The sequence below is a fragment of the Mirounga leonina genome, unplaced genomic scaffold (assembly GCF_011800145.1).
Source record: "Mirounga leonina isolate KUSES-001 unplaced genomic scaffold, KU_Mleo_1.0 Mir_109, whole genome shotgun sequence".
Taxonomy (NCBI): domain Eukaryota; kingdom Metazoa; phylum Chordata; class Mammalia; order Carnivora; family Phocidae; genus Mirounga; species Mirounga leonina.
The window spans coordinates 4887164-4899808 of NW_023270244.1; the positions used below are offsets into that span (position 1 = coordinate 4887164).

General features: G+C 37.6%; 1 protein-coding gene across 5 annotated transcripts in view; it reads right to left on the reverse strand.

The window, feature by feature from the left end:
• LOC118020124 (probable JmjC domain-containing histone demethylation protein 2C) overlaps positions 1-12645 on the reverse strand; it is a 342056-nt gene that overhangs the window by 1167 nt on the left and 328244 nt on the right. For all 5 annotated transcript variants that reach the window (XM_035020072.1, XM_035020055.1, XM_035020063.1 and 2 more), the window contains 3 exons: positions 10199-10338; positions 8787-8963; positions 77-208 (listed from right to left, as the gene is read on the reverse strand). In XM_035020072.1, coding sequence (XP_034875963.1) covers positions 77-208; positions 8787-8963; positions 10199-10338 — 449 coding nt within the window. The remainder of the gene's footprint in view (positions 1-76; positions 209-8786; positions 8964-10198; positions 10339-12645) is intronic.

The window sequence follows — 12645 nt, forward strand, 5'->3', positions numbered from 1 at the left end:
GCTGTTCTGCAGGTATCCTATTTCTGAATAAAAAAAACATGCAGAGCAGGAGCTCGTCAGAAAGTTCATCTCTTACCTGGAGTTTATCATCATAATTGATTTCCTCCTTCAAAAGTCTCAGTTCCTGTGTCAAATGAAATGACTGTACAAGATGTTCTGGAGACACAAAGTCTTCAGTTACCTGAATACAGCTGTGAAAATTCTGTACCTATCCCCAAAACAAAAACAGTAAAATCTCAACTTTAGGAGGCAGGAATACCAGAGAACTTATTTTCTCCAAAACATCAAATGCATTTCAAAGCAGACACCTACTTTTATGAGAGTTACATCACTGAAAAGCTTTCATGTGGAGGGACTTTATAAATGGAATATTTTTATTTATTTATTTTTTTAAAGACTTTATTTATTTGACAGAGAGAGACACAGCGAGAGAGGGAACACAAGCAGGGAGAGTGGGAGAGGGAGAAGCAGGCCTCCCGCGGAGCAGGGTGCCCCATGTGGGGCTCGATCCCAGGACTCCGGAATCATGACCTGAGCCGAAGGCAGATGCTCGAAGACTGAGCCACCCAGGCGCCCCATATAAATGGAATATTTTTAAATGATGAAAAGAACAGAACTTTTCCAGGAATCCTTCAGAGAGGCTGATAATCAGATCCTAAATTATCAATTTAGTCAAGGTGACTTTTTGGTGTTACTTAAAAAAAAAAAAGCTAACTGGAAAGTATCTGCTTTACTATTCAGTGCAAACAATCTGATGTTTGTTGCTGCTCCTTTGGCTTTCAGCATTTGGGTCATTTCACTGTTAACTTTTTTTTTTAAGATTTATTTATTTATTTGAGAGAGAGAGAGAGGAGGGGAAGGGCAGAGGGACAGAGGGAGGAAGAGAATCTCAAGGAGATTCCCGGCTGAGCATGAAGCCCAACTCGGGGCTTGCTCCCTTGACCCTGAGATCATGACTTGAGCTGAAATCAAGAGTTGGATGCTTAAGCGACTGAGCCACCCAGGAGCCCCTCACTGTTAACTTTTACAACAGAAAGTAGATGAAAGCAAAAGAAATGAAATTTAGTTTGTGAGGACTGGGGATGAAAACTGTAGTTCCAGATAGATCTATTGCTCACAACAGTTTTAGAACTACCCTAGGATTTTATTTGTGCCTTTCTTTCAAATTAACCAACTAAAGTATACCTCCAGGCTCCAGTGGCATCAGTGCAACTGTTTTCAATAGTTGTCCCTCCTCAACTAAATGGTTGTCACAAGAAACCAGTCAACAGTCTTATCTATTATTTGTACACCATGTACAAATTGACTCAGTACTTCCCTATTTCTTGGAATTGTTTTCTATTAACGCTTAGTATAATGACACAGAAGGACCAAGCTGATCCAATGTGCATTATATGACATTCTAGGTTGTCTTCTAGTGATATGAAAGGGTATCATAAAATTCCTGGGAAAGGAGAAATAACTGAAAAGTAAGCATTTATGCTAATTCTAATTTTTAAAAAAGATTTTATTTATTTACTTGGGAGAAAGAGAGAGGGAGGGACAAGCAGAGGGAGAGGGACAAGCAGACTCCACCCTAGCGCGGAGCCAGACACACGACCCTGTGAACAGGACCTGAGCTAAAATCAAGAGTTGGACACCCAAACAACTGAGCCACCCAGGCGCCCCTACACTAATCCTAATTTTAAAAAGATGAAAGTAAGTTTAATTTGGAGGCATGAGAAGATAATAAGTGGGGAATAAAGAACGGTGAAAAAAATCTAACAACAGAGTGATGGATTCCAAAGGCACTGAAATTCCTCCTCTGGGCATAATGTCTACCTGAACAGCTGCTCAAGTCTGCAGAGTTCTTTAAGTCAAGCACTGTCCCTCTACTGGTAACTTGGTAGCATATATAAACATTCTCTTCCTTTAATCATTAGGTTGTTGGTTCCTCTGCAGGATGAACATAGTGATGCCTCACATTTTCAGCACTGCTACAGTGTCTCCCTGGATCTTCACTATGTGTCTCTAGAACAGATGCTCTATTTCACAGAGCAGGAAACCATGGATAAGAAGTTCAGTGCCTGTTCCAAGATAAATCAGCCAACAAATGGCAAGCCAACAGGAGCCCAGCTCCTGTAACATCTTGTCTAACAGATGCTTTATGGTCCTATATTAACTCAGTCACACCAGCATAGTCTCCAAATGTCCTGTCTTGTTATGTCTTTCACTTATGTGAACATGCCATGGGGATTAAGTCCTTCAAAAGTTCTGGCATGTACCTTTCTTTGAGCATGTCTAGTTCTACTGTTTTATAATTTGTCTCTTCATCGATATTCTAATTTTGTTCATATGTCATTTTCCTGATTTTCTTTACCAGTTTCCTTTAGCTCTTTGAGTACATTTAAGACAGTTGATATAAAGTCTATGTCTAGTAAGTCCAATGTCTCGGCTTCCTCAGGGACAGTTTCTGCTGATTATTTTCCCCTATGAATAGGCATACTTTATGGTTTCTATGTATGTCTTATAACTTTTTGCTGAAAACTGGACACCTGAACATTATAATGTGGTTACTGGAAATCAGATTCTCTCTCTGCCTCAGGGTAGCTGCTGACTGCTGGACAAGGCTGCAGTCATCCATTTCTTTTGTGACTTTTCCACACTATTCTTGCAAAGGCTGTGTTCCTTGCTGGGTGTGATCACTGAAGTCTCTGTTCTGTTATCTCAGTGGTCAGCCAGTGACCTGTAGATTTCCTTAAATGCCCCAAATCAGCTGCCCTTTTCTTCACTAAACAGTCCCCCAATTGATGTAAATTTGGATTAGATTCCAGAGTTCTAAAAAAGTTGATTCTGTCAGTTTTTGCCAGTTCATGGTTGCTTTAAAATCAGTTTTAGAACTGTGACTTTTATTAGTGCTTAAAAATGCTATTATGCTAATGACCTCAACTTGATAATATTTTGCTCAAAGGCTTATGGCTTACAGGTTAGTTTGAAGAGACAAGTTTCAGTCTTAAAAGCAGAACCCATTTGAACTTCCCATTCTACTAATCTTTTTCAGCTATCTTTGATTAATTTACATTTCACTTCCTTGACAGACTATCTTATTCATACTTGCCTATGGGATCAATTGTAATTATAAATAGGTAATATTAAGATAATGTAACTCTTTGTGTTCACAGTAGGAAGGTTATCATCTTGACACTGTGAAGAGAACTTAAGTTCTCTTAAGAGTGAAGGATTTTATTAAAGTCCTTTTAGCATTATGAATGCAGAAAATTCACAACTCAGCAATATTATGAACTATGAATGACCAAACATAATCAATTAAGATAAACAGTTAAGGACAAATTTATCCTAAAGATTTTGTGGCTTTAAAAAAAAAAAAAATGTTGCTGTTTAAAATGAAGGCCACTGGAGCGCCTGGGTGGCTCGGTCAGTTAAGCATCTGCCTTCAGCTCAGGTCATGATCCCAGGGTCCTGGGATCTAGCCCTGTGTTGGGCTCCCTGCTCAGTGGGGAGCCTGCTTCTCCCTCTGCCCCTCTCCGTGCTCTCTCTCAAATAAGTAAAATCTTTAAAATGAATGAATGAATGAATGAGTGAATAAATAAATAAATAAATAAATAAAATGAAGGCCACTGAGAACATCAGGGTACTAGAGCTAAGACAAAGTAATTCCTGGAGGTCAGGGTCCACCTGCTCCATCCAGTGATAAACTGGGGTTTCACAGATTCACTCATGTTTGCCAACAGAAGAGTAAGCCTGCAATTGTTCTTAATACATGGAGGGTTGTGGCTATACTTTCCCTCAGGGTGGCTTCTCTAAGTGCTCACTGCTGACAAACCAAAGAATACAATGTATCATATCTGGCCAAAACCGTTTTTTGACAGGTGCCTTGGGTTTGCAAGAACTTTCTATTGGCAATGATTTTCGAAGTGTGGTCCTCAGAGAGTAACATAAGCATCACCTGGGGACTTCTTAGAAATGTAAAATTTCATGTCCCTCCTCAGACCCACTGAATCAGAAATTCTGGGGGTAGGGTCCAGCAATCTGTGTTTTATCAAATCTTCTAGGAAATCCTGATGTATGCTAACAACACGAGAAGCACTAACTTAGACTTTGCGTTTATTTTAAGGGCTACCTGTAGTCTACTGGAAGTGAAGTCATCAATGAAAAGTTTTCAGGACCTCTAAGGACTAAGTAAGTTGTAAATAATAATACATCTCAAATCCAAGTTAATATTGTGAACAGAGTTCTTATTTCCTTTTACTTCTCTCTCAAAACCACACTATCATCACTTCTGAGTCATGGACAACACCCTTTCAACAGAATACAACAAATAACCATGCTGTCATTATCACACCACATAAGGAAAAGAAGACAGAAATTTTTGTGCTTATAGCTGGCAAGTCTATGCCAAAATATGCAGCAGAGTGGTCTTGGAACACTCAGCAAGTTAGTAGCAGAGCTCAGAATAGAATTTGCCAATCTAGGTTATACATGCTATAGTTAAGTATGATATCTTTTATACTCTAGAAATCTATGATGAAATTTGCTCTCTAGAATCTAAGTGATATTTCTATGTATCTCAAAAGAAAGCATGTTTTCCTATGTACTTACGTATATTGTCATAATTGGAAGTTAGATTCCAACCTAAGTAAACTTTCTGAAGTAGCCAGAAGACACATATAAGAAGAGGCCAAAATTTACATGTTTGTACAAAGAGCACAATATATATAAATCATGTAAAGTCATAACTTTGTTTTCATTTGTACTTGTGCAAAAATATGTTGTGTATGAGAACATATTTTCAGGCTGTCAGGACTTACAAATATTTAAGTGCATTATTCTAAACATAGGAGAGAGCAATGAAAAACACAGAAAACTCTGTCCTCGTGAACCTTATATTCCAGTGGGGATTAAAAGACAATAAACAAAGTAAATAAATTATGAATAATGTTAGAAGGTGATGATCAAGATGGAGAATAAAGCAGGAGGATGACAGGGAATTGGGGGACATAATTTGCACTTTAAAACTAAGGTGTTAAGGAAGACCTCACTGAGGAAGGTGACATTTGAGCAAACAAATCTTTAAAGAATGTGAAGAAGCAAGTCTTACAGATACCTGAAAAAAGAATTCCAGGCCAAAGGATTAGCAAGCACAATGGCCCTGGGGTGGAAACTTGCATGGTGTATGTGAAGACCATAGAGAGGGCAGGGTGGCCAGAGAGAAGTAAGGAGGAGGGAAGTAGGGAAGAAAGGCAGTGAAGGGGGCTGTGTGTATGCATAAACAGGAGACATGGACAGGATACAAACACCAATCATTTAGGGCCTTGTGAAGCTTTGAGCAGTGTTATGTGAACTAAACTTTTTAACAAGATCACTTTGCCTACTATTTTGAGAAAACATGGGTCTCTACCCACAAAAAAGCAACAGCAGAGAGACATTTCCATGGCATGGAATCTCTGTGGTAAACAGTGATTGCCTCTGAAGGAGGGCAACTGGGGACAAAGGTGAGAAAAAGACTGAATTTTTACTGTGAACCCTTTTGTACTACTCAGACTCTTAAAAATTGTATCACTGTATTACATTTCAAAATAAAAATCATTTGAAAATAGCCTAGAACAACTAAACTATCCATACCTGCCCCTCAAAAAGAAAAAGAAGAATTTTGGTCCATACTTTCCACAATGTACAGAAATTAACTAAAACTGGATTACAGATCTAAATTTAAGACTAACCACAATAAAGCTTCTAGAAGAAAATGTAAGAGAAAATGATTGCTATATTGGACTAGGCAGCAATTCTGGATATATAATGAAAGTATGATACATAAAAGAAAAAATTGATCACCTGAACTTCATCAGAATTAAAACACTTCTCTTTGGAAGACACCATTAAAAAAATGTAAGGACAAGTCACAGACCTGGAGAATATATTTGCAAAGCATATACCAGGTAAAGGGCTTATTTTTTTTTTTTAAACATTTTATTTATTTATTTGACAGAGAGAGACACAGCGAGAGGGGGGCACAAGCAGGGGGAGTGGGAGAGGGATAAGCAGGCTTCCCGGCAGAGCAGGGAGCCCGATGCGGGGCTCGATCCCAGGACCCTGGGATCATGACCTGAGCTGAAGGCTTGACGACTGAGCCACCCAGGCACCCCTCAGATAAAGGGCTTATAAAGTAGAATAGTTAAGAACACTCAAAACTCAGTAAGAAAAAAGAAAATCCAACTGCAAAAAATGTATAAAATATTTGAACACACAGGTTTACCAAAATAGATATATAGATGATGGCAAATAAGCATATGAAAAGATGCTAGACATACTTAGTTATTAAGGAAAAGTAAATTAAATTAATACTACAATGTGATACCAATGCACACCTACTCAAATGTTTAAAAACAAAACTGACAGTAAGTAGAGGAAATGGAACTTACATACACAACTTCAGGGAATAGAAAATGGTACAATCACTTTGGAGAACTACCTGGCAGTTTCTGGTAAAGTTAATCATACATTTATTATATGACCAGGAAATCCCATCACTTGGTATTTATCAAACTGAAAAGAAAATCGATGTTCACAGAAAAACCTGTATGCAAATGTTTTTGGTGGCTTTACTTATTATTTGTCCCGACCTAGAAAACACCCAAATGTTCTTTGATTGGTGAATGGATTAAAAAAAACTGTTATATTTATATAATGAACAACTACCCAGCAATAAAAAGGATCCAACCAGTGGTATACACAACAACATGGATGAATCTCGAATGTACTGTATGTTGAACAAGAAAAGTCAGATTCAAAAGCTACATATTATATGACATTCTAATAAAGGCAGAACTATAGGAGGAAAATATAAGTAGTTGTAGGAATATCAGATGGGAGAAGTTGACTAAAAAAGGGCAGGAGGGAATTTTTAGGAGTGATACAAGTATATTGTATTTTGTTGTGGTGTTACCTAACTATATATTTGTCAAAACTTACAGAACTGCACATTAAAATTATACCTCAATTTAAAAAACTGCCCTGTCCAGTTTAACTTTAAGAAAATAGATACTGGGGTGCCTGGGTGGCTCAGTTGATTAAGCGACTGCCTTCGGCTCAGGTCACGATCCTGGAGTCCCGGGATCAAGTCCCACGTCGGGCTCCCTGCTCAGCAGGGAGACTGCTTCTCTGTCTGACCCTCCCCCCTCTCATGCTCTCTCTCTATCTCATTCTCTCTCTCAAATAAATAAATAAAATCTTTAAAAAAAAAAAGAAAGAAAATAGATACTGGATAAATATATAAGAATTTAAGGGAACCTGTTTTGTATTATCAAAGAATTCTTTCTATTTACAAAATAGTACAAAATGTACTATTCTCTTAAATAGGCTGCTCCATTGAGGGTATTTTACATTTTGATACAGATTAGCTCTTTTCTGATAAGAGACTAGAAGGCAAAAAAATGGCATGTGGGAACTTGAATCATAAATGATACAACATCTCTGAAATGATCAGGTAAGACCATGGGACAATAAAACAATTTAACATAAATAATGCATTAAACTTAATACATTTAATATATTTTTTCCTCCAGGAAGTTACTGTAGTGAAACAGGTATATTTATTATGATGTTTGTATTTTACTGTCATAAATACTATTTGATATCTAAGAATAGTAAATCTAACCCTGAGCTTGACATGTTAAAAACTAAGCAACCTGGGGCGCCTGGGTGGCTCAGATGGTTAAGCGTCTGTCTTCAGCTCAGGTCATGATCCCAGGGTCCTCGGATCGAGCCCCACATCAGGCTCCTGGCTCAGCAGGGAGTCTGCTTCTCCCTCTCCCTCTGCCTCTCCCACTGCTCATGCTCTCTCTATCTCTGTGTCTCAAATGAATAAATAAAATCTTAAAAAAAAAAAAAACTAAGCAACTATTATCACTTAAGGAATATTTGTGCTATTATATGATGGTGTCACAATGCTGAACAGGCAGTAATTGCATATATAGTTATATAAAATGTGGAAAACATTCCTTGGTTAAAAAAAAAAAAAAGTACACATCAGATACATCTCAACTACCAGGTGGTAGAAAAGGTGGGGAACCAACTCTGAGGCAAACTAGCTTTTGGGGTTTTGGGGTTTCCTCTGCATACTCTGTTACTATGAGGGCTAAGCTGGTCTGTGGTAGCTCCAGTCTATTTATAGGAATCCACTGTATGCTTTTAATCTAATCCTCCATGCCCACTATCTATTCTATGCCTTTTTTCCAGGTGCCACATAGTCAAGCCACAGAAACAAAGATAATGTGTTTTCTTTTTTAGTTTTTAAATTTTGTGGATCAATAGCTATAAAAATTACATATCATCTTTCTTTGGACACACTACTGCTATGTTAGCAAACTAACAAGGCAGGAGTTACACTAAAACCCTGAATTATGGAATGGTCTAGCCAACACTTCATTCTGCTCAATTTAGTGCCTTAGAAAATGTGTGATCTCTTAAGTCTTAATACTTAAGTGTTAAGTCTCACTACTGAGAACTGAATATACAGTATCTCTCTTTTTCCTCCTTCAAAAGTCTTAAAAATGAGATTTTGATCCACTAAACTGGAAACAATATAAAAATGGAAATCTGGCTCCCGTTGAAACAAGTTCTCAAAGCATTTAATTATGTTAGATCTCTTCAAGCACTGGAAAGCTATTTTAGTGGTTTCTTAATGGAAGCAAACTGGGTGCAGGTCATTCTCTTATTTATCAGAACAACTTCTCTTTCAATATTGGTTCCTTCAGTAGCAGAGGTGTGAGAAACAAGTTTTTCTGTACCTGATGAAGTGCTCCTGCTGGTAAGACAATGGCGTCACCAAGGAACTGAATAAGAGTACAGGTTCTGACTCCGTACTCTTCAAGTAGTCTTTGGCGGAGCTTTTTATTCACATACCAACTTTGGTCACGTATTGGATCATGTTCTGGTAGAACTTCAAGGCCTTGTTCTTTTGAAATCTGCAATATGGATTAAAATTAAAATATACACTTCAATTTTAAGTAAGGGAAATGATAAATTCTCTTCAGTTAAATTCTAATTTTCTTTACAATAACCATTTTTTGTTCTTAGAATCTTATGGAACAATGCATGTGCTTAAGTTAAAGAAAATGATATTCTACAACAATTTGAAAAGCCAAAGGATATTAAAACAATGCTGCACATTGAGATGCTGTTAATAAAGTGACTCATACTCCCACCTTCTCACCCCTTCCATCCACCATGAAGTTTCCATCCATTTGGTTTCTTCTTTACAATCGTTTCAAAAGTATAGCACAGAGATTGGGAAAAGCTTAGTTTAGTAGCTTTTTTGTCAAAAGCCAAACTATCCATATGTATGGACTTAAACATTTCCTGATCTTGCTTTTTTTAAAATGTAAGGACAAAGATAAATACCTTTATATTGCTAACCCTCTAATCTTTGACAAATCAATTTCAAGGGACCCTTTAACTAACCAGTGAAATAATCATTCTGCTTTAAAAAGCATAATTTATAATATTTTAAGTTAAAATACTAGTAGGTATTCTGAGATAAGATAGTAGGTACAGAGCTACAGCTCCTTCACTTCATACTGAACAGAGACAAACCTTAAGTCTACTCTGAAAGAAAATGAAGCATAATAAGAAAAGCAGCAATGATGGTCCCTTGCGAGAAATCCCTGTAATTGCAGATTTGACAAATATTTGAGTAAAGGATTGAACTAACCATTCTAAATTAATATGTCAGTTTCATTCAGTGTCAAACAACTAAATTAAAGGTACGATTACTCAAAATTTCAGTCTATTCAAATAAGTATAACAGACCAACTGATGTGGTTAAGAGCAGAATTACTGCCTATGTCAACAGCCAAAACTATTAAGATCCTATCTTCTTTAGATGTTTCTATGACATATTAGTTTTTATATCCTGTAATTTTCACCAAGGGTAAAATCTGACTCATTAACAGATTAGTTCGTAACTATAAGGAGACATGGGAGCACTAGCAACTGAGAAGTTGCCATTCAAAAACCAGCTTTAAAAGGAGCAGGAGAAAGAAGCTTTTGACTTTCAGCAACAGTAAGAAGTCCCCTCCTTTTTTGAAGTAAAAATTACCTAATGATCTTATATTCCTGAATGCTAAATGAAGTTACATTAAAAATTACTAAGTCCTTGCTCAAGGTAGAGAGAGAAACTATTTGCAACCTAAATTTATACCTTTTGAAGAAATTCCCTTATTTTGTCAATGTCTTTCCCTGCATAAATATGCCACAGAGCACCAGGTATTTCACTTGAGTCCTTCAATCGTTTTCTTAAAATGTCATCCAAATCTTCTTCCTCAAATTTCTTGAGTATTCCTGAAACATAGGAGAATATTTTCAAATTCGTCATTAAAAACCACCAGAAAGCCAAGTATCCTAGAATTGATCTATCAGAGCAGTACAGTGCCTGACTAGATCAGGACTCTTAAAGAGAAAGTAAACCCAGTTAAACTGTTACAGAACACAAAACACTGACCATGCGTAACAAGGGACAGAGTAACAGTAACTTTCCCAGATCATTTGTTTTCTGCAAACCAGGGAACAAGAGATTAAAAATTCAAGGGTTTCTAAATCAAACTTCACCAACTTTCTTCCTGTCCCAAGGGGGTGGTCGTAATAATGATTTGTACTCATACAGCATTTCCTAACTTACAAAAAAATTTCATGACCACTAATAACTACTTAGTAAGGTAGGCAAGGATCATAACCTCTATTTTACGGGTCAGAGGGGGCAGACAGAGGGAGAAGGAGAGAGAGAGAATCCAAAGCAGGCAAGCACCAGCTCAGCATGAAGCCCGGCTCAGGGCTCGATCTCATGACCCTGAAATCATGACCTGAGTGGAAACCAAGAGTTGTACGCTTAACTGACTGTGCCACTCAGGTGCCCCAACTACAGTGAACATTTTAAAGAAATGTTCTTTTGAGAGTAAAAGAAAGTTATTGCTTGCTACAAAGAACACATCAGATGTTTCCTAATTTGTAACAGTAAATTCTTTTTTATGTTTAAAGTTGGTTGCAAGGATTTCTTTATTCAGACATTGTTTACAATGTATGCAAGGCACTATCCTAGAATGTTGGGGATTAGAGTGAAACAAAGACCCAGTCAAGACCTAGCAGAGTAAAAGAGAGTATTAATAAATGTAGGCAAATAAAAATACCACACAGTGTGGTAAATGCAATCATAGGAATACAAAAGGTATCCAAAGACTGGTTCAGTTCTCAAATCTTATGTGTTAACAAATTATAAATTGACAACCTCAGAATGATTCCTCAATTTTTTTTTCCTTTAAATTTTACTGCTTTTCAGGTGCCTGGCTGGCTCAGTTGGTTAAGCGTCTGTCTTCGGCTCAGGTCATGATCCCAGGGTCTTGGGATCGAGCCACGCATTGGGCTCCCTGCTCAGCGGGAAGCCTGCTTCTCCCTCTCCCACTCCCCTTGCTTGTGTTCCCTCTCTCCCTGTGTCTCTCTCTGTCAAATAAATAAATAAAATCTTTAAAAAATAATAAAGAATAATTAAAAAAAAAGAACAAATGCTATAGGGGTTGATTTGAACAAAGTGCAATGAGTCACAAAAGAGATAATTAACTCTGTGGCGTCACAGGCTTTGAAAAGATAAATAATCCAAACCACAAGTCACACATTTCTGTATTAGAGCTGGGACTACAACCCAAGTGTGCCTGAGTCTCAAATCCTTGGGAGTGGGGGAGGCAAAGAGTTTATCAGTTATAATCAAGTGTCAATTTAGGAAGCTGAGAAACAGTATAAAAATGAGTTTCTCGTTTTGGGGAAATTTAGGTTGTGTTTTATGGAAGCTGTCAAATACACAGGAAAGTAGAGTGAATACTGTAGGAACCCCCATGTCCTCAGCACCTAGTCACTAAGCTCAAGATACATTCTTGGCTCCAGATACAGAGCTGGTGAGGTACGCGGTGGTTGGGTCATGCATAGAACTTCACATAAAGTACATGTAAACTAGAAAAGGTAAAGAAAAATTCCGAGTCGAGGAAAGCCTAGGATTCTGTGAAGTTAGTTACGAAGTAGGGGAGCAGAAGCCAAGGGCACTATGTGAAGAAGAGGCAGTCATTACCAGTGCTGTTTATTTCAGAGGGCAAGCAGTAATACAACCAGAAAGAAACCACTGAAACCACTTATCCAATCGTGAATGTTCGCGAGGGCCGCAGTAATAGTAATTTTAGTGAGGCAGCAGATTTAAGGCCAACTTGAAATGAGCTGAAATGTGAGTAAGAGTTGACAAAGAGCAAAGAATTTGTTATGAAGGCAGGAGCTATAGATGGTGGCAAGGAAATCTAGTTTTGAAGGTTTTCTTCTGAGAAAGAAGGAATAGTCTAGAGTGTACTTCTACTCTGAAGAAAATAACCAGCACAGAGGAAAAGTTAAAGACCTATTTACATAGAAGGGGATAGCAGATGGAACAAGGTTTCGGAAAGAAATCCAGAGGATGGAAATCTAAAACCTATACAATGGATAGAAAGGTTACATCTTAATGACTGAGCCACCCAGGTGCCCCAAAAGGTTACATCTACTTAGGAGAAAAGATCCCTTCTCTCTCTGATAGTAGAGGGGGGAAAAATGAAAAATGTTTGAGGCACAAACCAAATCTAA